The sequence below is a fragment of the Phodopus roborovskii genome, unplaced genomic scaffold, assembly GCF_943737965.1.
Source record: "Phodopus roborovskii unplaced genomic scaffold, PHOROB, whole genome shotgun sequence".
In the NCBI taxonomy this organism is placed as follows: Eukaryota; Metazoa; Chordata; class Mammalia; order Rodentia; family Cricetidae; genus Phodopus; species Phodopus roborovskii.
In genome coordinates this window covers 22,437,569-22,464,642 of record NW_026126409.1, presented here as the reverse complement: position 1 = coordinate 22,464,642, position 27,074 = coordinate 22,437,569, and the positions used below count along the sequence as shown (strand labels likewise).

At 50.0% G+C, this 27,074-nt stretch overlaps 1 protein-coding gene across 2 annotated transcripts in view; it reads right to left on the bottom strand.

The window, feature by feature from the left end:
- Positions 1-25,625, bottom strand: part of Adgra2 (adhesion G protein-coupled receptor A2) — a 40,760-nt gene extending 15,135 nt beyond the window's left edge. Inside the window, exons 1-2 of one of the 2 annotated variants that reach the window (XM_051182210.1) lie at positions 24,884-25,624; positions 10,951-11,022 (exon numbers count right to left, since the gene is read on the bottom strand). In XM_051182210.1, coding sequence (XP_051038167.1) covers positions 10,951-11,022; positions 24,884-25,149 — 338 coding nt within the window. In that variant the 5' untranslated portion in view covers positions 25,150-25,624. Of the gene's footprint in view, positions 1-10,950; positions 11,023-24,883 lie in introns of both variants that reach the window. The other variant, XM_051182211.1, reaches the window with a different exon arrangement.
- Between the last annotated feature and the right edge of the window lie 1,449 nt (positions 25,626-27,074).

Genomic DNA, 27,074 nt, shown 5'->3' with positions numbered 1-27,074 from the left:
TCAGCATTATCCTCTATGTTGTACATGGCTAGGGACAGCTACAGATCCTGACCCACCCACCCAAGGCTCCACCAAACCCCATCTTGTGCAAGCCAACACAGATTACAACCGAGGTTTTATCAAACCCTAAGTCATCTTGTCTGGTCTTACTTAAAAGAACTCCGAGAAGGAAGCAGGGGTGAAGGAGAACCACCCCTGAGAGAAGAAGCCAGAATCTAACAAAGGTATCTGGGGTCAAACTGGTTTCCAATGCTCCAACTGTCCCAGCCAGTTTCAAAGACAAGTAAGGCAACTTGAGTCTGCATACTAAAAGCCTTGGATACAGCTCTGAATTATGGACAGTAGAGGGTTAACTGTGCTGGGTAAGAGGAAATGGGTGTCCAGGATGGGGAGGTACTGTCCTATCCCACCAGGGGGCCTGTTTGCGCAGTCCCTGTTGGGGACAGAAACAGAGACAAGAGGCAGAGATGAAATGTTTCTTTAGCCAGGCTGTATCTCACACTAGACTCAGAAGACAGACGGTGAGTCCCTTGAGGAAGAGAGGAAAGCCAGCATCAGGGCTCGGCTTTGTAGAGAAAGCTAGAGTCCTGGGACAGAGCCCCAGTGCTGGGCACATGCAGAGAATGTGGACGGGCCTGGCCTAGTCCTGGATTCCCTGCATGCCAAGTCAAGAAGACAGAGTAAGCCCCCTGCCCAGGACTGCCCTTCCTGTGTAGCCCCCTTTCATCCCACCCTCCTCTGTTGATCCAGCATGTGCCCCCTGGCCTCTGCTGGGGTCTGGCCATTCTCAGGGATCTGCCTCCCACCCCCATGCGCAGGGGCGGGCAGAGGGAAACACATTCCTCATTGTGTCACTTCCCTTTATGGGCTGCCAAGGGGCTGAAGCAGCAGCCCCCCACCCCTCCCTCTCTGCTCACTTGTGTTTATTCTCATTTCCTCCTCCCCACCCCCCCTCCGTGAACCCCACCCGCCTGCCCCACTGATGCTCCACAGATGGGAACAAGGCAGCCCTGGGGCCCCAGCCCCTCTCTCTGCCCTGTTTCCTGTAGCTGAGTCTCTACAGGGCAGCTTCCGAAGGGATCGGCGTTCTTCCCCCTTTCCTCAAGTGTGTTTCAAGGGAGAGAGACCAAGATGGTCTCTTGGAGTGAGTCTTCTAGGGGTGGGCCAGCCCTGAGACATTAGGTCTTGGGGGCACAGAGCTGAGCCCTGACAGCCCAGTGTGCCTATGGACAGCCCATGTCTCCTGGTCCCTGAGTAAGGGAAGTGGCTCAGGCCTGAACCTCCCCAGGGACAGGAGGAAATGCCACCCTAGGACCTGCATATTTTAGAAATACAAGTCAATTAACTGTTTTGGACCCTTCCTGTTTAGCATATTCCTGGGAAAAGCTGATGAAGCCTGCACTCCTGCCCTGGAAGATTGTTTGACACCTAACATTGGGCACACAGTCTCGGTAGGCTGTGGAATCCAGGCTGAGAACACTTGCTCCAAATATTTGGGGCTGGAGCTTTAGTGGGAGAGCCCTTCCTCTTGTGTGCAAGCCCAGAGTTCCATTCCACACCGGGGAGGACACAGATGGACCATTCCGGGTATGGTGACGCATGCCTTTAATCCCTGCACTCAGGAGGCAGAGACAAGTGAGTTCAAGGCTAGCCTGTCTACATAGGGAGACTCTATTGAAAGAGAGAGAGAGCCAGCAAGTGAGCCGGGCACACATATCTTTAATTCCAGCTCTCAAGAAGCCCAGACAGACTGATCTCTGTTACAGAGCGAGTTCCAGGACAGGCTCCAAAGCTACAGAGAAACCCTGCCCCCCCCCCAAAAAAAGAGAAAGTAAGGAAAAAAAAGACCCTTGTTCCAAGTGAATCTAAACTGGTTCTCCATTAATTAGCCAAGGTCACAAAGCTGCTTCTAGAATACGGGTTCTCTGACTCCCTTTTGTGTCCACAGAGCTCTGCTGTGAATGGAACCTGGGAAAGAGGCACTGGGTAGTGAGATATCCCGTTTGGGCGTGGTCAGCACTACAGGTGCGGGGGTGGGGGTTGCAGGGGTGGGGGTCTGACTATAGCACTGCATTATCCACACCCTTTTGCCCAGCCTTGCTCCTGCTCGGGTTCCCTTTACTGTAGGCGCACTCCTCTTCCACTGTGGGCATCAGCATGGAGGACTCCTGAGGGTCCAAGTGGAGGAGACTGCCTAGGGCAGCCATGCTGCATGCCCTTCCTGGGAACCCATTGCTGAGGGCATGAGTACAGCAAGAAGATAAGATCAAAGCTGGCCGTGGCGGTGGTGGCAGTGACTCGCTGGCAAGGCTGAAGCAGGGGGATTGGAGTTTGAGATCCAGACCCACCGCCGCAAAGAAACATGCAGAAGCAGGAGCCAAAGCAAAACAAAACAAAAAGCCCACTAGATGAAGGTTCCCAAAAGAATTCAATCATAGTAGCCTAAAAGAGAGGGGGAAAAATATAAATATCCATCAATGTACACATAAATAAAAGATTTAGAATACGGTATGTTCAGTCATTGAGCTATTTACCATTTGCCCGCAAAGAGGAATGAAATACATGTTAAAGCACAGATGAACCTGGAAAATGTTACACTGGCTGAAAGCATCTAGTTATAAAAGAGTGTATGTTATATTCTATTTATATGAAATGTTCATAACAGGCAAATCCATAAAGTCAGGAAGCAGATTGTGGTTGCTTAGGACTGGTAGAGGAATGGGAGTGACAGCTAATGATTCTAGGTTTCTTCTGTGGACGACTGAAAATGTTCTAAAATTAAAGTGATGACTACACAGCTTTCTGAACTGTATCAAGGCCCTGTAAATGGGTGACATAAATTACATCATGCTAGAGTTGTTAAGAGTATGAGTTGACATGACTTGGGTGTGCATGCTCTCACACACATTCAGGCAGGGTAGGGTTGCACAGAATTGGCTCCTCCTAGCCCCCACAGACCTCCCTGCTTGTAAGTCTGAACACCAAATTATAGGTTTGCTGGCCACACAGCAACTTGCCCTCAGCCCTGCAAGGTCTCCAGAGTTCAGTGGAAAGTGCAGGCCGGCTGCAAAACTGGCCAGAACACCCCTGCAGGTATAGAGCCTGCTGAGGGAAGGAAGGGGTCCTGTGACCAAGGAAATCCATTATGGTCCCAGACTCTCACCTTCCCACCCCCTAGGACTTCTGCCCCAATACCATTCTACAGATATTTATGGAGCACATAGACTGTGCCAGGCACTTATGCTGACCAAGGCAAACAGACAGCTTGTAAGTCGCCCCCCCCCGCCTCCCCAGGGCTTCAGCTGTATTGGAGTCCAGGGCAGCTTCTAAGTGTCATTCCTCCCCAGTGTTAGTGGGAACATGAATTGGAAAGGAGAGACAGAGCCCCAGGCCTCACCCTTGGCCCCGCCCACAGATTAACAGAAACCACCTGGCCAGCGAACAGCCCATTCCCATGAGCATCTGCTTCTAATGAGTGCCCCGTCACCCGCTGCATACCAGCCCCCAGGGCTCATTAATCTCATTAGGCAATGACAAATCATCCCAGGCCGAGCGAGCTCCCCTCCTTGGGCCCTTTGCTCCAGCTTCACACAAGCCATGGAGGGCCCCTATCCACAAGGACCCTCACACCCCCTATCCCTTGACCTTTTCTGGGGGATGTCTGTCCAGTGGTCTCATGGGTGGGCATGGAGGCATCTCATAGAGCCCTGAAGATTTTTCTACCAACCTCTTCCTCATGGCATGTGATTGGTGGAGGATCTGCACAAACATACAAGGCACCGAGGAGGAATGAGTCCTCCACACGGGGGTGGGGATAGCTCTGTGGTACATTGCTTGTCTAGCATACACTGAGCCGTGTAAGTATCATCACTGGTACCACAAAAAACAAGAGCAGGGCCTAGTGACACATAGTTGACTGTGTCTGTCATCTCAGCCCTCCAGAAGGCAAAGCAAGGCACACATAGAATTCTAGGCTCTCATAAAGCAAACAAAACAAAACAAGGCCATCAAAATGGCTCTGCAGGTGAGGGTACTTGCCACTACTAAGCTTGCCAACTTACATTTTACCCTCAAAACCTATGTGGTAAAAAGAAAGGGTAGACTCTAGTAAGATGTCCTCTGATCTTCATACATGTACCATGGCATAAATGTAAAAAAATAAGACATAAAGACACATCATACACTTTGAGTACATAACGGCCCGAGTAAGGCTGGGAAATCTGGACAGCTACAAATAACAGGAGGCCAGGTTAACACCTTACATAGAATCTTCAGAAGGGCACAGCGCCTGTCTTTACCAGAAGGCCTACGCTCTGAAGCGATCTATTGATGAACTCGTCTATCCCTATAACAACTTCTCAGAGAAGATATCCCCAACCCCATTCTCCTCATGCAAGACCTGTGAAAGCACCCAGAAACAAATGAGAGGAACAGGATTCCATCCCATGCCTCTTTATACCACAGTCAGGTCATGCTTTATTTCTGTTTGTTTTGAGAGGGTCTGATGTAGAGCACTATAGCCCCACCTAGCCAGGTCCACATAGTGAACTCGAGGCCTGCCTTGAACTTGCAACAGTACTCCTGCCTCTGCCTCCCCAGTGCTGGGGTTACAAGGGTCCCACCATGTCCAGACGCCACACTTGGCCCTGGGCTCACACTATCATTAGTTTCTCCCACCCACCTACCCTGCCTCAAATGTCTTTCTTTCCTTTGGGTCACAAATAGGCTTGGTCCAGCTGAGGAGTCTTAGGAAAAGAGCAGTTTAGGCATGTCTGGGCCCTTCTGTACACTTCCTGATTTAGCCATGAACTACCTGTGGAAGACGGGATTTCTGGTTCATCATACCCAGGTGATAGAGACAGGTCCCCCTAGACCCTAGATCCTCGTCTAAGGCCCTCTTCAACACAAGAGCTTCTCCATCCATTTTGCTTCCTTCCACCTCACATTCACACAGATATCCCTGTCTACCTGCTTGTACCCTTGCCAGCTTCACCCAGTCAGGGGCCTGAATTCCAAAGCAGATGGCAAACATCTGTCACACAGACACAGACACACACACAGACACACACACACACACACACACACACACACACAAAACCCCTTCATCTATTAGCAAAGACCTGAAGGGCTCTCAGCACCTGGGTCCCTGCCTTACTGCAGATCCCAACCCTCTCATAGGACTTGCTGTCTACAGACTGTGGGATATGTAACTGACATGGCCTCAGCTGCCCATGCCTAGAGATCCGAGTCCCACTGGACAGAGAGACCAGTGTTTCCTGGTCAGCTACACATCAGGCTACAATGTCACAGTTGTGATGAATAAGCCCACAGTCTAGGGGTCATCTGGTATGTGGGCTCCCAATCTCAGATGAGTATGAGAATTGGCTTCCTGCTGGGTAAAATTCCCAGGCCCTATCTGACCCAGTGACTTACCATCTCCAGGAATGGGACACAGGGCTTACATTACTTACCGGCCCTCTCCTTACCCTAACACAATGGGTAGTCATCCCTTCATGCAGCTAGATGTCATGATATATACTTACAGGTCTATCTACTTATAGGGAGATTCATTTGAGCTTGGCATTTCAAGGCCATCCTGAGCCACACACTGCTTGTCGGAACAAGCAAACCACTCATGTTAGAATCTGCTGTGGGGCATTCTGCAGATGGGGAGGTGTCCTGCAGATGGGCAGGTGTTCTGCAGATGTGGATGGAAATGCTCTGCAGATGGAAAGGTGTTCTGCAGATGTGGATGGAAGTGCTCTGCAGATGGAAAGGTGTTCTGCAGATAGGGAGGTGTTCTGCAGATAGGGAGGTGTTCTGCAGATATGGAGGTGTTCTGCAGATGGGCAGGTGTTCTGCAGATGGGCAGGTGTTCTGCAGATGGAGAGGTGTTCTGCAGATGGGGAGGTATTCTGTAGATGTGGATGGAAGTGCTCTGCAGATGGGGAGGTGTTCTGCAGATGGGCAGGTGTTCTGCAGATATGGATGGAAATGCTCTGCAGATGGGCAGGTGTTCTGCAGATGGGCAGGTGTTCTACAGATGTGGAGGTGCTCTGCAGATGTGGAGGTGTTCTGCAGATGGGCAGGTGTTCTGCAGATGGGGAGGTGTTCTGCAGATGGAAAGGTGTTCTGCAGATGTGGAGGTGTTCTGCAGATGGGCGGGTGTTCTGCAGATATGGATGGAAGTGCTCTGCAGATGAGGAGGTGTTCTGCAGATGGGGAGGTGTTCTGCAGATGTGGATGGAAGTGCTCTGCAGATGGGGAGGTGTTCTGCAGATATGGAGGTATTCTGCAGATGGGGAGGTGTTCTGCAGATGGGGAGGTGTTCTGCAGATGGGGAGGTGTTCTGCAGATGGGGAGGTGTTCTGCAGATGGGCAGGTGTTCTGCAGATATGGATGGAAGTGCTCTGCAGATGAGGAGGTGTTCTGCAGATGGGGAGGTGTTCTGAAGATGGGGAGGTGTTCTACAGATGTGGAGGTGTTCTGCAGATGTGGATGGAAGTGCTCTGCAGATGGGGAGGTGTTCTGCAGATATGGAGGTGTTCTGCAGATGGGGAGGTGTTCTGCAGATGGGGAGGTGTTCTGCAGATGTGGTAACATAATCAGCTGACCTTAAGGAGACATCTTCAACACTGCAGTTGGATATCCTGTTATCAGCTGAAGGCTCAGGAGGAAAAACAAATTGTGGAGAGGAAATTCTGTCTCAAGATAGCAGCGTCTTTTCCTGTCTGACTTCCCAGTCTGCCTAGGAGTTTGAATTTGACAGTCCCCATGATCATGTAAACCTGATTTCTTAGAATATACACTCACCTAACAGCAAGTAGTGATTAATAGGCCAGAATGCCTAAGGTGCCCAGTCCTGCCCCCCCTACCCTGCTGTGCATCACATTGTCCTTTGCCCCAAAGGCCCTTACTCCACTTCACTGAAGTTCTGATATCTCTGGCCAACATTGCAGGGACCACACAGATCCCAGGAGAACAGGATGTTAAATTCATGACTAGCCTCACTCTATGCCCTCCCTAGTTTTACAATGTGTACCACCTCACACTTGGCAGCCATTATTGGTCATTTCAATCTACACACACACACACACACACACACACACACACACACACCAAAACAAACAAATCCCACCATTACACCCACCCCTGTTCTCTACCTACTCTCTAGTCATTTGCCTCTTCTCTTTTGAAGTGATGCAACTGAACATCACAACCTTCTAGGGCAGTGGTTCTCAACTTTCCTAATGCTGTAACACTTTAACACAGTTCCTCATCTTGTGGTGAACCCCAACCATAAGATTATTTCATTATGACTTCATAACTATAATTTTGATACTGTTAGTAAAAGTAATGTAAATATCTGTGTTTTCCAATGGTCTCAAGTGACCCCGTGAAAAGGTTATTTAACCCCCATAGAGATCTCAACCTGCAAATTGGCTTTTTTTTTTTTTTTAAACTTCCTCTTTTTTTTTTTTTTTTTTTTTTGTTTTGGTGTTTTCAGACAGGGTTTCTCTGTGGCTTTGGAGGCTGACCTGGAACTAGCTCTTGTAGACCAGGCTGGCCTTGAACTCACAAAGATTTGCCTGCCTCTGCCTCCCGAGTGCTGGGACTAAAGGCATGTGTCACCACCGCCTGGCTTTTTACTCCCTTTTATGAGGCAGAGTTGAGTATGTCCTAGACTGGTCATAAACTCATTATAATTACTATCCCCAATTATAATTACTATCCCCAGAAAGCTAGAATTTCTGATCCCCCTACCTCCACCTCCCTAATGCTGGATATTTTGGGTATATACTATGATGCCAGTTTTATGGGGCACTGGAAATCTCAGGACTTCCTGCATGCTGGGCAAGCAACCTACCAACCGAACTTTGTGTTTGTGTTCACACACCCATGTGCTTACTGAGCTGCTCATCCTGGCCTGGAAGATGTTCTCTGTTCTCAAAGAATTTCTTTGTATATATGTCTCCCAGCACATAACATCTATTTGCTATTTCCTGGATCCTGTCAGGAGAGAGAAGGTAAATGAAATGAAGGCAGGCACTAGGTCTGTTGGGTATAATCCCATCACTGGGATCAGGGCCCAACATATGGAGGGACTCTATAAATAGCTGTCACATGAATAGCATGATTCTTACCGGCAGAGGTCCCAGCTCAGTTTTGGAATTTTATTTAATTTTTTAAATTTTACTAGTTTTCAGACAGGGTTTCACTGTTTGTCCTTGATGGCCCAGAATTTGCTATGTACACCAGGCTACCCTCAAACTCACAGGGATTTAATTCTCCTGAGAATTAAAGGCATGCGTCACCATGCACAGCGTTTTTTAAAGATAAGATTTCATATAATCCATATAATCAGAATGGCCTCAAATTCATTTATAGGCATTTATCACCACACCCAGTTCACAGGTGCTGAGGACTGAATTTAAGGGCTTGTGCTTTTTTGGGGGGGTTTTGTTTGTTTGATTTTTTGGGGGGTGTCAGGATTTCTTTGTGTAGTATTGGAACTAGCTCTATAAACCAGGCTGGCCTTGAACTCACAAAGATTTGCCTGATTCTGCTTCCCTAGTGCTGGGACTAAAGGTATGCACCACCACTGCTTGGTTTTGTGTATTCTTCTCGACCAACTGGGCCATATTTGAGGCCCCAGAGCTGGGAATTCTTGCCTTTAGATCCTTTCTCATGCATATTCCTCCAATAACCAACAGGGTGGCAATCAAGATGTCCTTCCCCAGGCTTTGAAAGACCCACTATACAAGTTCCCTGTCCATAGTACTTTGTATGGGTAGGAGGAAGAGTAGTTCTTGTACCTCTGAAGGAACAGGAGGGAAAATGAAGCAAGAAGACAGATGGAAGATGCCACTTGAGATTCAGAGACATGCTCAACTATAGGTGCCAGGAAGGAAAACGTGCTCACAACTGTCTGTTAAATCCAGTTCCTGGGGACCAGAAACCCTCACATAGACTTACATGCAGGCAAAACACCAATGCACACAAAAAATAAAATAAATCTTTAAAAAAAAAATCAATTCCCAAATGCTCAATCACTTATGGAAGAATGAACATGTTCCTTCACCTGTAATCCCAGCACTGGAGACCTGAGAGCCCAAAGCCAGCCTGGACTACATAACAAGACAGACAGACAAAAAGACAGACAGAGACACACACACACACACACACACACACACACACACACACACACACACCTACCTACCTCTGTCTCTCTCTCAAGCTCTCTTGCTCTTGCTCTCTCTGGTTTTTTTGAGACAAGGTTTCTCTACATGGACCTGATGTATTGGAACTCACTCTGTAGACCAGGCTGGTCTCAAACTCAGAGATCTGCCTGCCTTTGCCTCGCAAGCACTGGGACTAAATGTGTGTGCCACCATGCCTGGCCACAAGATTATCTTTAAAAAGGAAGGGAGGAAGGAAGGAAGGAAGAAATCCCAACAAAAGATGCTATTAGAAGCCCAAGGTACAGACTGCAGATGCAATGAGGAGAGGATCCAAGCTCCCTCTAGGATACTGCTCTGTTCTATATAAATGTAGTACCTCAGGAGAGAATTAGAGCCTCAGGCATGAGCTTGACCATAGCCTTTGTCATGGTCAAAGATGAGTTGCAGAGTCAGAGCATCCTGAGCTATGGCCCTAATCCCTCACCTTCCTCCCATGACCATCTCCTGTCCCAGCTCGACCCAGACCAGAGTTTTCAACCCCCCATGTGGACTTGGCCATTTTTGTCTCTCACCAAGGCCACTCTGTGGCATCTCCCTCTTTACCTTGGTGGATTTGACATCTCTTTGGCTTCCACTGTGGAGTGGGTGGAGGGAGGGTGCCTTATAAGAAAGCCGAACACGGTTAAGAGGTCATTTCATCTCTGCTGCCCTTGACCTCTCTAATCTAGATGATGCCTCCTTTGGAAAGAAGCCCCCAAACTCCTTTATGGTCACTTGTACAGTGACATCTGTGATCTCCACGACACTGAAGTCACACCTCCTTCGTTTATATGTTCCATCGCACTGATCCAAGACTTGGGAACACGGTGGGAAAAGAGGGGGCAAGAGTTCTAGTGCATGAATTAGGGGTGCCTCGGAGGGGGATACTAGAGGTTGCAGAGGTGGGTATGGGTGGAAAAGAAATCAAGAATCAGTCCCCAGGAGAGAAGAGAACCTAGGACAGGAGCCCAGGGTGATGGCACAGGCTGGGTTCCAGAAGCATGGCAGTGGGTTAATGTAAGCTCTCATCTGGCAGGTTAAGTGACTTACTGAGTCAGGTGTCCTATCCTATCCAGGCCTTATCTCTCCTTCCCCATGCCCTCTGACAGAGCTGAGTCCTCAGCCTTCTGTATTCTCACTTTCCTAATGCCTGTGGCCCTCTAGCTCCAGATCAGCAACTTTGTCCCACAAGTTGCCCCCAACTAGCCCCAGGGGTCATCAGCAAGGGTCAGCCCTCAGGGGCCTCCAGGAGAGAGTATGGACACTGCCCCCAAAGGCAGCTTTAAACTGGCAGGGGCTGGGGAGGAGAGTCAGAAGTGACTGAGCTCCTGCCGTCAGTCCAGGACTCTGCCCCCCTCCAGGCTTTGTTTGTTGATTTGTTTTTCTGGAAGAAGGAGAGAGGGCTCAGTCACATTAAGTCTCCCTCAGCCATTTCATGCTGGGCCCCCAGCTGGGAGGAGGAGGCTGGCTAAAATGCCCTGTCAGCTAATTGCTCATTAAAGAGCATTAACCACCTCTGCCTAGAATAGTGAAGAGTCCCTACTTCCCGCCTAGCTCACCAGGCCGTCCCTACTGAAAAGCCAGAGATGCTCCTCCCTCTTCCAGACCAGCAGGCTCTACCAAGTCCTACACTGGACCTGGCTCTGCAGGTTCTAGCCCCATCTCCCACCCTCTGCAGCAGGCCGGCCCACTGCAACCCCACCTTGCCCATGCACTTCTGGGGACTTACAACTTCTCCAGCAGGTATAGTCCCAAGAAGGATCCATTTCGAAGCCCAGTAATCTTGTTGTTGCTCAAGAGCCTGAAGAGACAGGAAGAACACAGATACATGATGTTAGAAACTGGACGGCACAGGGCTAATGGCGTGAGACCTAGGTTCCCAAGATGGCCACGCTACACTGTGTAAATGCCACCATCTACAGCTACCCAGCAGGCATCTCACATGCCACTCTAGGAGGTTGTAGGGAGAAGATGATGAACAGTTCAGCCATAAAGACAGCCTCAAGTCCTGTGTTTCAACCAAAGATGCAGAGAACAACCCACAGACTGGAGACTTGAGACAGGGCTGGGTAGAAGTTAACTTGTGATGGCCTCTTTCCACTTTGGAGCCTTGGTGTCTTACCTCACTGAGCCTCTGCCATGCCCACCACAGCTCTGTCCTTGCAGAAGCCCTCCCTTAACCCAAAATCCTTAATCCAAAACCCAGAGTGATAGGAAACACTGGGCTCCTCTGAGTCAGATATGGAAGAGGAACCCTGAAGCCCTGCAGGGAGGCACACATCTTCAATCTCCTTGCTTGGGACACAGAAGCAAAAAGAGCAAGAGCTTAAGGTCATCCTCAGCTTCATGATAAGTTTAAGGTTAGCCTGGGACCCGGTCTCAAAAACAAAAGCACAGAAGAGGCTGGGCGCTGGTGGTGCACACTTTTAATCCCAGCACTTGGGAGGCAGAGACAGGCAGATCTCTGTGAGTTCAAGACCAGCCCGGTGTACAGAATGAGTTCCAGGCTCCAAAGCTACACAGAAACCCTGTCTCAAAAAACAAACAAACAAACAAACAAACAAAACCATAGAAGGGGAGGAGGAAAAGGCCCTGGTGGAAGAGAACTTTCCAAAACGCTACTGGGGCCAAGGACTCTCTCTACAGGAAGTTGACCCATTCTGGGCCATCAAGTACTCCGGTTCAGAGGGACTGTACTGTCACTGTGTCCTTTTCCTCCCTACCCTGTAGAAAGACTGATGGATCGGACAGAAGGCTAGGCCTCCCCTTGGCAGTTCCTGCTCTGACTTTTTGTTTATTTACTGTTTCTGTTCTGGGGGAGACCCCAGCCTCATCTTTGCCCACCCACTTGGCCTCTCTCTCCCAGACTTCTGATTGGGAGGAGGGAGCTCCAGACTGGCTAAAGAGCTCAACCCTCCAGTTAATTGCTTATTAGAAAGTTTTAATGAGGCCTCTCAACCCAAACTCCTGGCAGCCCTGGGCTGAAGCAGATGGTTTCCCCTTCTTTGCTCTACTCTTACTAGTGGAAAGAAAACTCACTGGAAGGCCCAAAGCACAAACCTTAAGACGTCACGGGAGCAGACAGCCTCTATGCTCTACAGAGGAAAGGAGTCAGGGACCAAATACAGAAGAGCTGTCAAGAATACCCATCACCCCACAAGTCTCATGGGAGGGAGGGAGGGAGAGAGGGAGGGGATGAGTACCCAGCAAAGCAGTGACGGTCCCCCAGTCCTGACTGTCCAGGGCCTTTGGAATTCCAGGTAAGTATTCCATCACTGGGGCTACAGGATAGAAGCAAGAGCAGGAGGGGGGCATCTTTGGATCAATGGGAAGGGGTAGATACCACATCTCTTCTCCCTCCAGACAGAGGGCTCCCAGCTTCTAGTACAATCTAATAGTCCTTCCAAGGGTGACAAGGGGATGTTTTCCAGAAGAATGACTTAGGGGAAATGAGTGGGTTTCCAACAAGCTACACACATACACACACTCCATCCTGATATTTAAAAACAAACAAACAAACAACAAAAAAAAAAACATCATAGATACCAGCTGTGTGCTGCAAAGTTGTAACTAGCATCCGGGAAGCTGGGACAGGAGGCTCAAGAACTGAAGGAGAGCCTCCTCTACAACAGAGTACACCAGCTCAAAACAAAACAAAAAACATTTCACAGCAGAACTGAGCTACAGCTCGGAGAAAGAGCATAGAGAAAGCATGTACTCAATGGGCTCGAGGAACTGAGGTCCATCCCAACACACACAGCACCTCAGACAGGAAAAATTCAGAGCTTCTTAGCAAACTCCCTTTCTTTATTCTATGGATAAGAATGCCAGCACAGAGCTCCTATTCACAGAGAAAGTAAGGCTCAAGCTTGGAAAATGGATGTTATCTTGGACTGGGAAACAGGTCTGAGTTCTGGAGAATGTCTAAGGATTGAGGATTCTAGTTGAAAACCCACTAACATTAAAAATCCTACACTAACCAGCACAGTGGCACATGCCTTTAATCCCAGCACTCAAGAGAGAGAGGCAGAGGCAGGCAGATCTGTGAGTTCCAGGCTTCAGGCCATTGAAGGCATACACAGTGGGGCACTCTCTCAAAATAGATAGATAGATAGATAGATAGATAGATAGATAGATAGATAGATGCATAGATGATAGATTGATAGAAGATATATGATAGGTAGATGATAGATTGACAGATGATAGATAGATGACAGATTGATAGATAATAGATTGATAGATGATAGATAAATAGATGATAGACAAATAAATGCATAGATGATACATGGATGGATGGATGGATAGATAGATTGATAAAAGTAGATCTTGGGCTGGAGAGATGGCTCAGCAGTTAAGAGTTTGTGCTTTTGCAGTGGACCTGAGTTTAGTTCCCAGCACCTAGCAGCTCACAACCATCCATAACTCCAGTTCCAAGGGGGTCCAGTGCCTTCTCCTGGCTTCTGTGGGTATCAGGCAACCAGGCCAGATATGGTAGTGCACACCTTTAATCCCAGCACTTGGGAGGCAGAGGCAGGTGAATCTCTGAATTTAAGCAATCCAGGGTTCCTACTAAGACCACCTCAAAATAAGTAAGTAAATAAATAAATCTGAAAAACAAATAGATTTTCTTAGCCCTCACTTGGGGCCAGTAAGATGGTTCAATGACTAGAGGTACCTGCTGCCAACCCAGATGACCTGAGGTTGATCCCCAGAATCAACACAGTCAGGGGAGAGGATGGCTTCTGCAAGTTGTCCTCTGACCTCCACATGCTCACCACACCCACACAAATAAATGTAGGGGGAAGTCCTGGACAAACAAGTGGTCTCTCTCCCCTTTTCCTGTTTTTCCTCCTTTTCCTCTCATTCTTCTTCCCCCCTCTCCTTGTGTGTGCACAAGGAACATGTCACAGTGCTCATGTCAGAGGTCAACTTGCAGAAGTTGGTTTTTTCTTTCTACCATGTGAATTCTGGGTCCAGGCATAGTAGTAAGTGCCCTTACCCTTTGGGCTATCTTGCTAGCCTGTTTCTCATTTTATTATCCTTAATTATGTGTATCTGTTGTGTGGGTGTGTGCAGGCCAGAGGAGTTGGATCTATCTCCTGGAGCTGGAGTTACAGGGTATTGTAAACCATCTGGTATGGGTGCCAGGAACTGAACTCTGGTCCTCTGGGAGAGCAGTGCATGCTTTTAACTGTGGAGAATCCCTCCAGCCTCTGCTTTTTCTTCTCTTTTGAGACACCTCACCATGCTAAAAATGCTTTCTAATAAATAATTAGTTATTATAATACTCTCAGATATATATTCATACTCCCAAATTTCCAAAAAATGAGCACCTGAGTTCCCAGGTAAAGAATCCTATTCAGAGGGGCTCATAAGTGGTAACGGGATCCCCACATTTCCAGGCCCTTCAAGCCATCAGTCCTAGTCTATACTCACATATCCCGAACCTCTAACTTAGAGCCAGCCCATAGAAATACAATGTGAACCACATGTGCAAATGGTTCACATTCTTAAAGCTTAAAGCTAATTTTAATAGAATCCGATTTAATCCAACATACCCAGACCCTTTTCATTTCAATACATAATCTATTTACATTATTAATTAGGTATGTTATTTCTTTGTGTGTAACAAAGCTTTATAATTTGGAGTGTATTGTACTTCAGCAGCACATTCAGAGAAATTCACACTCTAAATGTGTGTGACTAATATTGCAGGGTTCAGCATTACAAAAGATGGGGACCAGCCAGTGAAACAGTCCAGGATGAAACTCAGGACCAAAATGACTCATCTCTTAGCCTGGCCAGCTCCCGATCACATCCCACCTATTCTGCAGAGACCTCCTGCAGTTGGCCCTTTCTCTATGCCTCTCTGCTGGGGACAGCTGTGATCCAGATTCTGGCTTGACCAGCACAAATGCCATCTCCTCAAGTCTTTAAACTCACATTTTCTTTTTTTTAGATGCAGACAGCATGATCCCGATCTCCACGCACACAAGGGCGGGCATCAGGCAAACAGCTCTTTGTCCTTTCCAATGGGTCCCCTCAAGGTGGCAGTACCCACTTTTGACAGATTCCAGCAGATGCCTATATGGTTTGAGCCCCCAAATACCCAAAACTGGATTTTTTGCTTTAACTCCCCTGAGCAGGCCAAGGAATTTTAATTTAAACCTGCATCGTCCAAAGAGTGTTTGTGGGTTTGTTTTGTTGTTTTGTTTTTTCCTCTCAAGTGTGTGGATCTAGGAATTTATGTTTTGCTGGTGCAGGGGATAGATCCTAGGGTCTTGGACATACTATACTCTCAAGTCTGGAGATATTACAGGCAGGTGATAACTGGAAGTCTCAGAGCTGACAGTGTGGTGGGTGAACACAGGCACACACACTTCCAGTGGGAAGAAAAATGTTCCCACCATTGTTGACCGTGTCGTGGGAAGAAAACTGGGAAACAGCCTGGGTGAAGGGGGGAGGGAGCTATGTCCCCCACAGCTCCATCCAGCTGTTCTAGAAACAGTGCCAGCCTGGGCTTTCTTCAAACTCCCTAGTCAGATGGCTCCTCAGGCTACACTTCTCTCAAACTACTACTGCCTTGCAGGGAGCCAGCCTGGCGAACCCCTTCCAACCGCACTAACCATAAAGGCCCCACAGAGACCTGGCTAAGCATCTTTAACAACTGGCCCCACCCACTCCTCCTGCTCTCAGCTCATACTTTCAATGGAAAGTCGCCAATCCCTGGGGTCCCCTCTTCTCTACTCCGGGGTTTGAAATCTTGCCAAATATAGGGTACACCAAGGCCATTCCAGAATCCTCTCTGGGTTGGGGGTCCTATTTTAGGGAGGACAGTGAACAGAGGAACTGCCAATGAGGAGGCCGATGGAGCAAGTGGCTGGCGTCTCAGAGAGCCCTTGTGGCCTCTGGGTAGCCACAGGAACTCACCAGATACCACTCCCACATCAAAAGTGACCCTAAAAGGACTCATGTGGGCCCTGCTCTACGGGGCATGGAACCAACATGTGCGGACACCAAAAGGCTCTCACGTGCCCGAGGGAGTCAATGTATGTGTCAGCCTCCCTTCTTAGGTCCAACAGACTGGATAGTGAGGACCCACGCTCCCTAGGGTTCAGAGACACAGTGGTTTAGATCTTTGTAGATTTGTAGAGTGTGGGAAAGCCCTGGCACCAATGTCTGCTGCTGGTGTATGGTAGTAGTAGGTAGCTGAGCAGTGATGAGAAGGGAGCTTGTTTTCCTGCCAATAAGCTACACTGCACCATCTGGGCCAAACTGAGAGCCCAGATTGTCCTATAGGATGGAGCTCAAGGCCTCTGGGTATTTTCAGGACCTAATAAAGTACCTGAAGCCTAAAATATAACCAGCACCTCTAGGACACAAACGCTGTGCTGGGTGTGTGACTCTGTGATGAAGCAGTTGTCCAGTATGGGCAAGGTCCTGCATTTGATTGTCCAGAATAAATGAATAAATAAATAAATGCTATGGCTTGAATGTTAACAAATGCTTAATTTGCATGACTACCAAATGTCATACTTTATCAATGCATTTAATAAAGGATATAGGAAAGGGGCTGGAGAGATGGCTCAGTGGTTGGCTGCTCTTCCAGAGGACAAAGGTTAAATTCCCAGCACCCACATAAACTCCAGTTCCAGAGAACCTGACACCTTCACACCAATGCACATAAAATAAAGTTAAATAAATTATTATTTTTTTAAAATTAAGGCTATAGGCCAATGCCTGCCCTTCCTCGGCTTCCTTTCTTTTTCTCTAGGACAGGTAAGGTGCCCCTGCCCATTCCTGGGCTGCTTTACCACTGCTGTGCTTGGCTGGAAGCCTGTCCAGGCTTCCTGAATGACCGCAGGCCTTAGAAGAGCCAGGTGGATCTTCTTTTTCCAGCCCTGTCCAGACACAAAGTAAGACAAAGACAGCCATGGGTCAAGGCCAAAGAGATGCTGCCTCATCCTAATGCCTGCTTATTGGCTTTCTTCTGAGTGACTTTTTCTTGTAGGTCTTGTCTCCTTCCTCTAATTATCTCTTCAAGAGCATTTGACTTGGGAAGGAGTAGGCAAACTCAAAGTGTTTGGGCTTAGATGGGAAAGGAATGGGTTTGAGCTTTAAAACTGAATCTACAGGCTGAAACCTCAGACAAAGTGCTACAGGTATTCATGGAAGGTGAGGGAGACTTGGTGGGGATTTTGTGGTTCCAGAACTCTTGCTGGAACACAAGAAACAGTGTCTGCTATAACCATCACACCTAGACTTTCAAAGAAGCATTCTACAGGGGAAAGTGGTGGGGATGGGGAGGTGAAGGGAGGGAGAGAAGGGAAGGACTTTTTTTTTTTTTTTTTTCTGAGACAGGGTTTCTCTGTGTAGCTTTGGAGCCTGTCTGTCCTGGAACTCACGCTGTAGACCAGGCTGGCCTCAAACTCACTGAGATCGACTTGCCTCTGGTTTGGGAGGGACTTCCAATCTACTTTAAGGACTACAGACTAGTCCTTAAAGCCATGATATAATATTTTATCAGTGAGATCCAAGCTCGTGGAGGTAGAAAGTTCTCCTCCTTCAAAATGTAAACAGAGCTGGAGCTATAAAGTGTCTTGGGTTTGATACTCAAACAGTCGATAAATACATAAATCCCAAAGGATTAATTTTCTATTATTACCTTTTCATTGATTTCTGGACAGGGTTTCACTGTGCAGCCTAGGCTGTACTTGATCCTCCTGTCTCAAAGGGAGCAGCACTACCCTGGCTGATCAGTCATTCATATTTACATAGCAGTTAGTCCCTCAAAGTCTCCTCCCTAGTATTAATTTGGAGCCCACATCTGCCCAGCACTGGACAGCTGAATCCTCACAGTCTCCAAGGCTGTAAGGACCCTGGGACAAACAGCATGTCTCTCACCTCCTTCAGGAGACTGATGAGAGTAGACACTGGCTGAGTAAAAGGGGTAGGGGGCAGAAGGAGCTCCCAGAAAAGGGATAACCAGTGGGAAGGAGTTCAACATAGAGCCAGTTGTCCCAAATCAGGGGCAGATTTCTTCTCCTTCCCATTCCTATCCTACTATGCTACCCTGCCCTATCTCTAGGATAGAACATCCATCCATCCTTTCCCCAGGTAATCCTTAAGTGCAGTGGACTGTTGGTGAATGGTTCAGGAAAGGTGAAGGAAGACCTGAGAGACCAAAGGTTTCACACTTCCTGGACCAGGGTGTCTTCACATGCTCTGCGGAATATTTTACACAGTGGTCCCTTAACTCACTTGTACTGGCAAGCCACTAGTAGGGGAAGCAAGCCCCTTTCCCTGAATGATGAAAGACAGAGTAGATGGATCTGTCTTGTCCCCAGGACACCTAACTCCAGTGCATCCCAATCTGTCTGCCTGTCCTTGGAGCTGTCCGTCCCAGAGTAGGAGTGGGCTGAGGATGCCTGCTGAGTGGGCAATTCTGACTCTTAGCAGGGGTAGGAGGAGTGGGGAGTGGAAGGGGGGGACTTCTTCTCTGTCTTTTCTCTTGTTCCAGTTTGGTTTGATATTTTTCAATGTTGTTTTGTGCAGTCCTCTGGAGGCAGAGGGAGTTTGAAGCCAGCCTGGTCTATGATCCAGGTCCGATAGATACCCTTGGAAGCCAGAAGAGAGTGTGCTATTCCCTGGAGAGGGAGTTACACACCTTTGTAAGCTGCAAGGTGTGGAAACCAAACTCAGGTCCTCTGCAAGAGCAGCAAGCTCTCCAACTCTCTGCCTTGATTTTTTTTTTTTTTTTTTTTTTTTTTTTTTTTTTTTTTTTAAGATAAGGTCTTCCTCCGTAATCCAGGCTGGCCTTGAACTGACAATCCTCCCACCTTAGTCTCTGGGGTGCTGGGATTTCAAGTGTGACACCCCATACCCAGGCACTACATTTCCACTGGGTGTGGTGACACACAGCTTTAATCTCAGTACTGCAAAATCAGAATCAGAGGCAGAGGTAAGCAGATCTCTGTGAGTTTGAGACAAGCCGGGTCTACCGAGCCAGTTTAGGCTAGCCAAAGCTATGCCAGCTAGTGCTACATAGTGAGCCCCTGTCTCCAAAACCAACACCAAAACAAACCAAAACAAAAATTATTTTTAAAATTTCCTTCTGCCTACTAACTTTTTCTATCCCAGCAACCCAGCTCAAAGTGTAGAAAGGGACTTTATAGTGTTCCATGCTTCTTCATGCTACCTGGGACCCTGAGAAATCAGGACGCCTCCTAGAGGACTGGGAAGCTTTGCTGTTCCCAGTCTCTCTCTCCTGACTGCTCTGAAGTCACCTGCAGAGGCAATAGGGAACCCTAAGTGCTGGAGGAGAGGCTTTGTGAGCTGGAAAGGGACACCATTCTGCACAGGGGACCCCAGCCCTTATCAGTCTTTCCCACCCTAACCTCCAGTCTAAAGCACATGATTGGACCCTCTCCACATAATTCCTGGCAAGGCAGGAGCCCTGGTAGCTGTGGGGGCTGGGAGAAAAGGGGCGCCCATTCCTTCCCTTCCCTTTCCAGCTGGGAGATGTCTGGCTTCTCTACTCTGGCTACAACTCCCTCCTCAGGTCACTCCATAGCTTGACATCACCTGGGCCCATCCATCTTGCATACCACCATTGGGCCCCTATCCTGCCTTCCCGGACTCCCAGGGGAAGATGGAGGCAGGGGCTGGGGGAGTAGGACCTCAGTGTCAGTTCACTCCAGTTTCTCTCCCCACTTTGCCCTCCCCCTCCGTGGTCCAGTCCTGAAAGCAAAGGAATGTTCTGGAGTTTGGGAAGGATGGGGGCCCCTTGGAGGAGGGAGGAAGGGGAGGAGGCAACTCGGCCCTGTCAGTGTCTGAGCCCTAAATAGAACAGAGCAGCCAGGCTGGGGGAATGAAAATAAACAGCCCCTCTCAGAGGCCCTTCCTGATGGTCTCTCAATGCAGCCATTTCCCTTCTTTTTTCCCCTCTCCTCCCTATGCGGCCTCTCCCTAAGGGGTGATAGGAGAGTTACTGCTTCTGGGCAAGCTGTGTGGCAATGGGGAGCCCCCCTACCCTCTCTGGGCTTTGGTGAGGAAGCAGACAGCAGCTAAATTGAGTGGAAAGACCTAGATCAACTTAAAAACAGAAGAGGGTGTTATCCCAATGACACATGTATGGGATACACTTAGAAACAGTTTTAAAAATATGACCCCAAATGTAAGAGTCAACCTACAGAAGGTCATATTACACTAGTTTGACTGCACTTTTGGGGGGAGATTCTCAGGCTGAACATCAAGGACTAGGTTATCACACTCTTCACCAATCCCACAAGAGCCGAGAGAGAGTCCATACATACATCTTGATTAATCCAGGCAAATGACCCATTCTAGTGACTTCCCTAACTATGTCCTGGTACCATTTAGGGCTGAAGTGTGTGTATGTCTTTGGGGATCTCAATCTCTTCAATGCAGTAAATAATGCAATCCAAATCCTGGGGGTTCTGCTCCCCTGAAACAGGACCATGCATTGTACCCTAATATCTGGCATGAGGAGTCTGAAGGATAGGGGTTCTAAAGGCCACAGTGCAGGGGCAGTCAAAATCTCTGGCAACCTGGGCTGGCCACCTACAGCCCCTCATGATGATGGATGGGAGAAGTCAGGGGAGGCCCTGGGATTCCTCCTGGCTCCTCACTTGGGATAGGCAAGGGGTCCAGGGGCTTATGAGGTGAGAATAAGACCTTCACCCTGGAGGGTTTGGGAGTGTGCTAGACTCAAAACTCCCTCATCTCCTGTCTCTGGCCTCTTCCCTCCTTTCTTTCCTTCTTTCTCTCCACTCTCCCCCTCCCCCTCCCTTGCTCACAAAAGCTCTCTGTACACAGCCACTTCCTCTGGCCGCTGTCTCGGAGCCCAGACCTTATGAGAACCATATGGGGGAAAGAGGGTAGAAGAGAAGGGGGTGGGGAGGCAGGCTGGGCCCGCCCCTCTAGCCAGCATCTTTCCACTGCCCTCAGGCTATGTGCTTGGTGGTTGGCACACTTTGCCCCACACTCTCCTAACTAGATCCCGGTGCTTGCACTGCCTGAATCCCAGGCTGGAGCTGAGAGTCGCAAGAGAGATCTTTGCACAAGAGCCACTCCCCGGAGGCAGGAGCATTGACAGGGTCCATCCCTAAGGGCCTTCTCCCTATATCTCTGACTACTCCTAGCATGATCACCCAGCTAGTGCTGGGTACATCTGTGCAGTCCCTCTGCCCTGCACAGGAGCATCTGTGGTAGGCTGAGGTAGGTTGCTATTCTGAGAGAATGAGCAGTGATTTATCCCATGCCTGTGCCCTTCTCACTCAGCCTGAAATGTTTCCAGGTTAAAGGGGCTTTGGTCCTGCTGGAGGGGGGGGGTGAAATGGATTTTTAAACGTAGAGTTTTTGTCTACTGGATCCCAAATACCAAGACCCTCATCTGGTAGAAACATTGAGACCCTACTAGTTAATCCCACACTGATCCACCTAGGGATCCCTCTAATCTCTCCAGCATCAGCTACAAAGCCCTAAGATGTAGGCTCAGGCTTGCTGATCTCTAAGACCCTTTTCAGTGCAGATGAAGCAGGAATTTATGGCACCAGCTTGTGTCTTCTGAGGTCCTTCTGGGGAAGATTTCCTTTTGCAGTTATCTTTTATCAGTCCTTCCTGGAATCCCTTATTCTCAGGCCTCCTCCCGCTCTCTCAGAGCTAAGGACCAGAAAGGAGGCCTTTAGCCACTGCCCAGGTTGGAGAGGTTCCCACTCACAGCAAAATAGCAAAATCCTCCCCATTATAAGCCACCTACCCTAGGACCTTTCCCCTCAGAGAGAGGGTTCAGAAAGGGCCCCCACACTCTGGGCATTTGTGCCCACAGCTGCCCAGCACATTGGGCTGTGAGGCTGGGGGGTGGGGTTAGAAATGGATCAGGAAGGAAGCCAAGAGCTCTGCTTCCCTGGAAAACTGCAAATGAAAGTCCACCATGGGGGAAACAAAGCAAAGGGTGGGGGAGAGGGGACCTGCAGTCTACAAAAACAGACGCAGGAGTTGAGATAACAGGGTAGAGGAAGAATTTTTCAATAAGGTAAACAGGACCTGTTCAAGGGAGCACCTCCCTCCCCCCAGCAGACAGGGACCTTATCTGGCACTTGGAGTCCTAGCCCTAAGTATCTGCCAGGCTTCTATCTTGAGGGTTCCTGTGACTGGAAGCCGGGGACCCATTCTAGAGGGGAGAAGGTCCTCCTTGAAAATGTAGCAAATGTCTGGGAGGGAGGGCACAGCCACAATGCAAAAACAGCTGGCTCAAGTCCTGCTGCTCAACCCGGTGACAAGCCAAAAAAAAGGAAAATCTGTGTGGAAAAAAGGACAGAGGAGTTAGAGAGGGTGAAATGAACGCTTTGTTTTGTTTGAGACAGGTCTCCCTATGCAGCCCAGGATGGCTTGGAACTTACTGTCCTCTGGAATCACAAGCATCACCCTGCACCTAGCATGACTCCCCACCTACAAGGGGCTTTCCACACTCTTGGCATGGAAGGGGGAAGCTGTACCCCCTTGTCAGCCATTCTTTCTCATCTCAAGATGCATTTTGCATCTCAAGTATGCTTGGACTGACTCTCAAGTAATGCTGCCTATCTTCTACAGAGAAGACCCTGGGTCTTTTCCCTCCAGAAGTTGCTGCTGGCCAGGGTGGGGGACCATCAGGATCATAAATGTGGAAAACTAAGAAAAACATCTGGAGGGAGATTCAGATTCCATCCCACTCCAGACTGATGGATGAGTGGGTTTCCCTGTTGAGTCCTTTGCATTGTTCTGTCGGGTGGGGGCCAGTCTCTTTTAAAGGTATTATAAGCTGGCTAGGTGTATGGCCTGAGAGGAAAGGGAAGCCTTTGCTTAAGGGATGGCTTGAGGCTGGGGCAGGACAGTAAATTGAGTCTGCTGCTACTATGTCATAATATATTCTCACCAAGAACTGGTCTCTCTCCTTTGAGTGGCGTCGATGGGAATTAGCCATGGCTGGAAAGCATTAGTTGCCAAATCATTCTAAGATGTACTGCAAAACCACTTTTCTACCCGCCCCCCACCTTTCCTCCTGCCTTGACCATGTTAGGATTCCCTAATCCCTACCAACAGACATACAAGAGACAGCTCCCACACACGTGAGTGTGCAGAGACTTGAGAGCATGTGCGATTACACAAATCACCTCCACCCCCAGCAGGACCATCGCTGTGCAGCTGTGTGACACAAACGTTGAACCAGCTATTTCTCACAGCAAAGCCTTTTTCTCCTCCAGAACTAAGTAGGCTGGGAATGCCCAAGCCTTCTAGGACCCTTAAGCATTATTGGACACTCAGACCCACTGGGAAAAACCTTAGCAGCCACTGCTACCCCTACCCCTCCCCACTCCTCCACTCCCCGCCAGCTTGCATTGAAGTGGGAGAGGGGAGAAATACTGCGTCCACTACAAGGCACACAGGCGTGTGCAAGCACACACCCCAGCTGGAGAAAATGCAGGCCAGCTGGCTAACATCACAGGCTGACCAGTTGTGTCCTGTCAGGAAGCCGGCAGCCTCTGAACCCACCAGAGGACTTACTGTATTGTTCTGGGGACAATCGACTAGATGAAGCCAGCCTCTAGGGGTGGTTGGAGAAACGGTTGCCTCCAGGGTCAGGGTGACAGGGAAGGGGAGGCGGGTTTTGGCGGGAGACTGAACAGGAAAATAAGGAGCCACCGCTAGGGCGCGACCCTCGACTCCACGTCGTGCGTGGAGCTTGGAGCACATGGCCAGCACAGGAAACCGCTGGGGTGCGGGAGGCTGTCCTCCTGCGGTTGCCCGAACTTGAGTTAAGGCGCTCATGGTCACTAAAGCAAGGGCTGAATCTGCCCAAGATGAAAAGAGAACCACGGATAGAGGCCGGCAGGCACGTGTCTCCCTTCAGCTAGGTTTTTTTTTTTTTTTTTTTTTTTTTTTTGTACCAAGTCTTTGAGCAATTGAGTCAACAGATTAAAAAGTCAAGGCCTCTGTTCTTTCCAGGGGTGGTAAAGGAATAGGCCGGGACCTGCTATTCAACTCAAGTCCATTTCCCAAATGTGCACAGTGGGAGAGAGCCCAAAAGGGAACTGGGACGCCGGGGATGTGGGGGTGTTGTTCATTCAGACCAGAAGCGCCCGCATTCCAAGGGCAGGCTTAGTTAGGGGAGTTCACTCTCCTCCTGCCCAATGAAGCCTCCCGCAGGGAACAGAGCTCAGCAGGCCCGGGGCGGGGCACCGCAGACTGTTATCCCAGGCTCGCCAGCTGAGTCCAGGACGATCCCTCTCGTGCGGGTTCCGAAGCCTCAGTATGAACCACAGCCATTTAGAGCCCCTGACCCGGACCAGCCCGTTCTACTCCCACCCAGCTCAGGGGCCCTTAAGGCTGCAATGCTAGCCCACTTGGAACAAGGAACACGGATGTCCCTTCAGCGTCCACTCACACCTCACCTGTGCAGGTGAGCGGACTTCCGCGGTGCCTCTCTCTCTAAGGCACACTCTGGTTCCCGAAGCTCCTATCCTTCCCCTACTTCAAGTTTCCCGGCTGATGCCTGTACTCAGATTTTATCCAGTCTCTCAAGTGGCAACATCGCTCCCATCCCGACCCCCGCTTTTAGGTCCCACTCGTTGTCCTGGCAGGACACAGGGTAGGATACTCACAAGGTGATGGTTCCGTTTGGCAGAAGGCCGGGGTCCGGAGGTTCCGGGAGGTCTCCACCGCCGCACACCACCCTCCTTCGAGCCGAGTTGTGGGCGCCGCCACTTAGTCCCTTGGGCCGCTCCCCAGAGCACTTGCAGCCGCGGATGGGGACCGGGCAGCCAGGCGCACCCCGAATTCCGGGAGCCAGGAGCAGAAGACACAGCAGCAGCGGCAGCAGCAGCAGGCGCACGGGCGGCACCGGCATCCTGCGTCCCCCGGCGCCCATCAACCCATCGCCCCGCGGGGACCTACAGCGCAGGGGCCAGACGGCGCGCCGGCCGGAGGGACCCGGGCGTGAGGGAGGCGTGCTCAGCGGGAGCCCCGGGCGCCCGAGGGCGTGGCAGGGGGCCCTGGGCGGAGGCAAGCCTCGGGGTCCCCGCTGTGGCGCCCCGGGGGCATGGCTTGCGAGCTCCGGGGCCCGGCGGGACGCGGGCGCCACTGACAGCGCAGCGCGGGTGGCCCCGGCGGCGCGGCCCAAGTCTCAGCGCAGCGCTCGGAGTTGATGGGAGCCCGGCCCCTGAGCGTCGCCGGCTCGCTCTGCGCGCGGCTGAGACCTAGCGGATCGCGCCGGGCTCCTGCTGCTGCAGCCGCCACCGCCGCCGCAGCTCCGTGCCATGGATGGGGGCAGCTCGGCGCCGCGCCGCTCCAGCCGCCAGCCCCCGCCCGCCTCCCTCACCGCCTCGTCACTCTGCGAGGCCCTAGCGCCGCCAGATGCGCAGCTAAGCGGCTGCCCTCCTTCAAGTACAAGCCCCGAAGCCAACTTGAACAACCACTCTCCCCATTCTCCCTGTACCAAGTCTATGTTTCCATCTCTACTCTTTCTTCCGGCTAGGGCCCTTTCTCTCCACAACCCAGTTCAGATATCTAAGCCAACCATCACTTTTCACAAAACCCTATCATCCGCCTACACCCTTGTTGCTAGGACTTTTGTTGAAGTTCAGGCTTGACCTGGGATGTGGGGTCCTCCATGTTAGGGGTTGAACTTTGCTCGGGATCTAGGGTTTTTCTTGGCCCCTGACACGATGGGCTGATCTAAAGTTGACTTTTCCACAGTATTGTTCCCACCCCCAAATTTCCATTGAGGCCACAGCAGGAGGACACAAGCCTGAGACAAGGAGGCCTTAGACCTTACCCTGTGAGCAGTGACCTTGCCCAGCAGGAGGTGCATGTCATTAGGCCAAGGAGAGGTCAAAGGCTAAGGCAGACACTGCCAGAGTTAGCCTCCTGTTAACGCATGCAAGTTTGTGGTGTGTGTGTGTGTGTGGGGGGGAACACTAAATGAAAAGAAAAAATAAAAGAAGGCCCAGGGATCTATAATAGGGTGTGGGCAGAGCCCTATACCACAAGTCAGAGCATCCCAGTGTATGTTTCCAGGCCCTGCGATGCCTTTTATACGCTCTTTGACTTTGGACACAGCACATGACACCTAGGGTTGTGTAATCTATTGGATCCTGTTTGTCCCGTTGTACATGAATGTACACTGTGACATGAGAAGGACGAAGATGGTCCAGTCGTGGGTAGGATCGGACTTTGACAACTGCGGAGGAGAATGAAAATACCCGTGGACACTGCCTCAGAAAGCAACGGTAGCAACTGTCAACAGCTGCTGACAGATGCACTGCAATGCCACCTGACAAGAAGGGCTGTAGTCAGAGGACCAGGTGCCACCTCAGTTTCCCCACAAAAGATGACCTTTTTGTCTCTTAACAGAGCCCTCACTGCTAGGTGGCAGGCCAGCTTCAGGGCTGGAGCAGAGCTGTTCCCCACCTTCTGTACCAGGGGAGTGACCCCACCTTGAACCTCCTGGGGTGCCCAGTGCCATTTCTGCCACTGTGGTACATGAGCTAAGTCTCCTATCTCCATTGCAGGGAAGTGGCTTCTCTCGTTGGCCTGATGGCAGCTGACACTGGTTTTCTTTCCCAGCTCTCCCTCACTAGATTCCCTGGTCAACCCCTGTGGCAGGCTCTGTTTCCTTAAACTTCCAAAGATAAATAAATAGTGTTTGCAAATGGAGGAAATGAGAAGTGGAATGGACGTCCCAGCAGGAGTCTTAGGCAGGCCTAATGGAGACTGCATTCCTCAGGAAAGAGGCCAGAGATGGGCAGAGACCAGGCACGTATACCACATTGTCTATCTAACCCATGCCGGTCA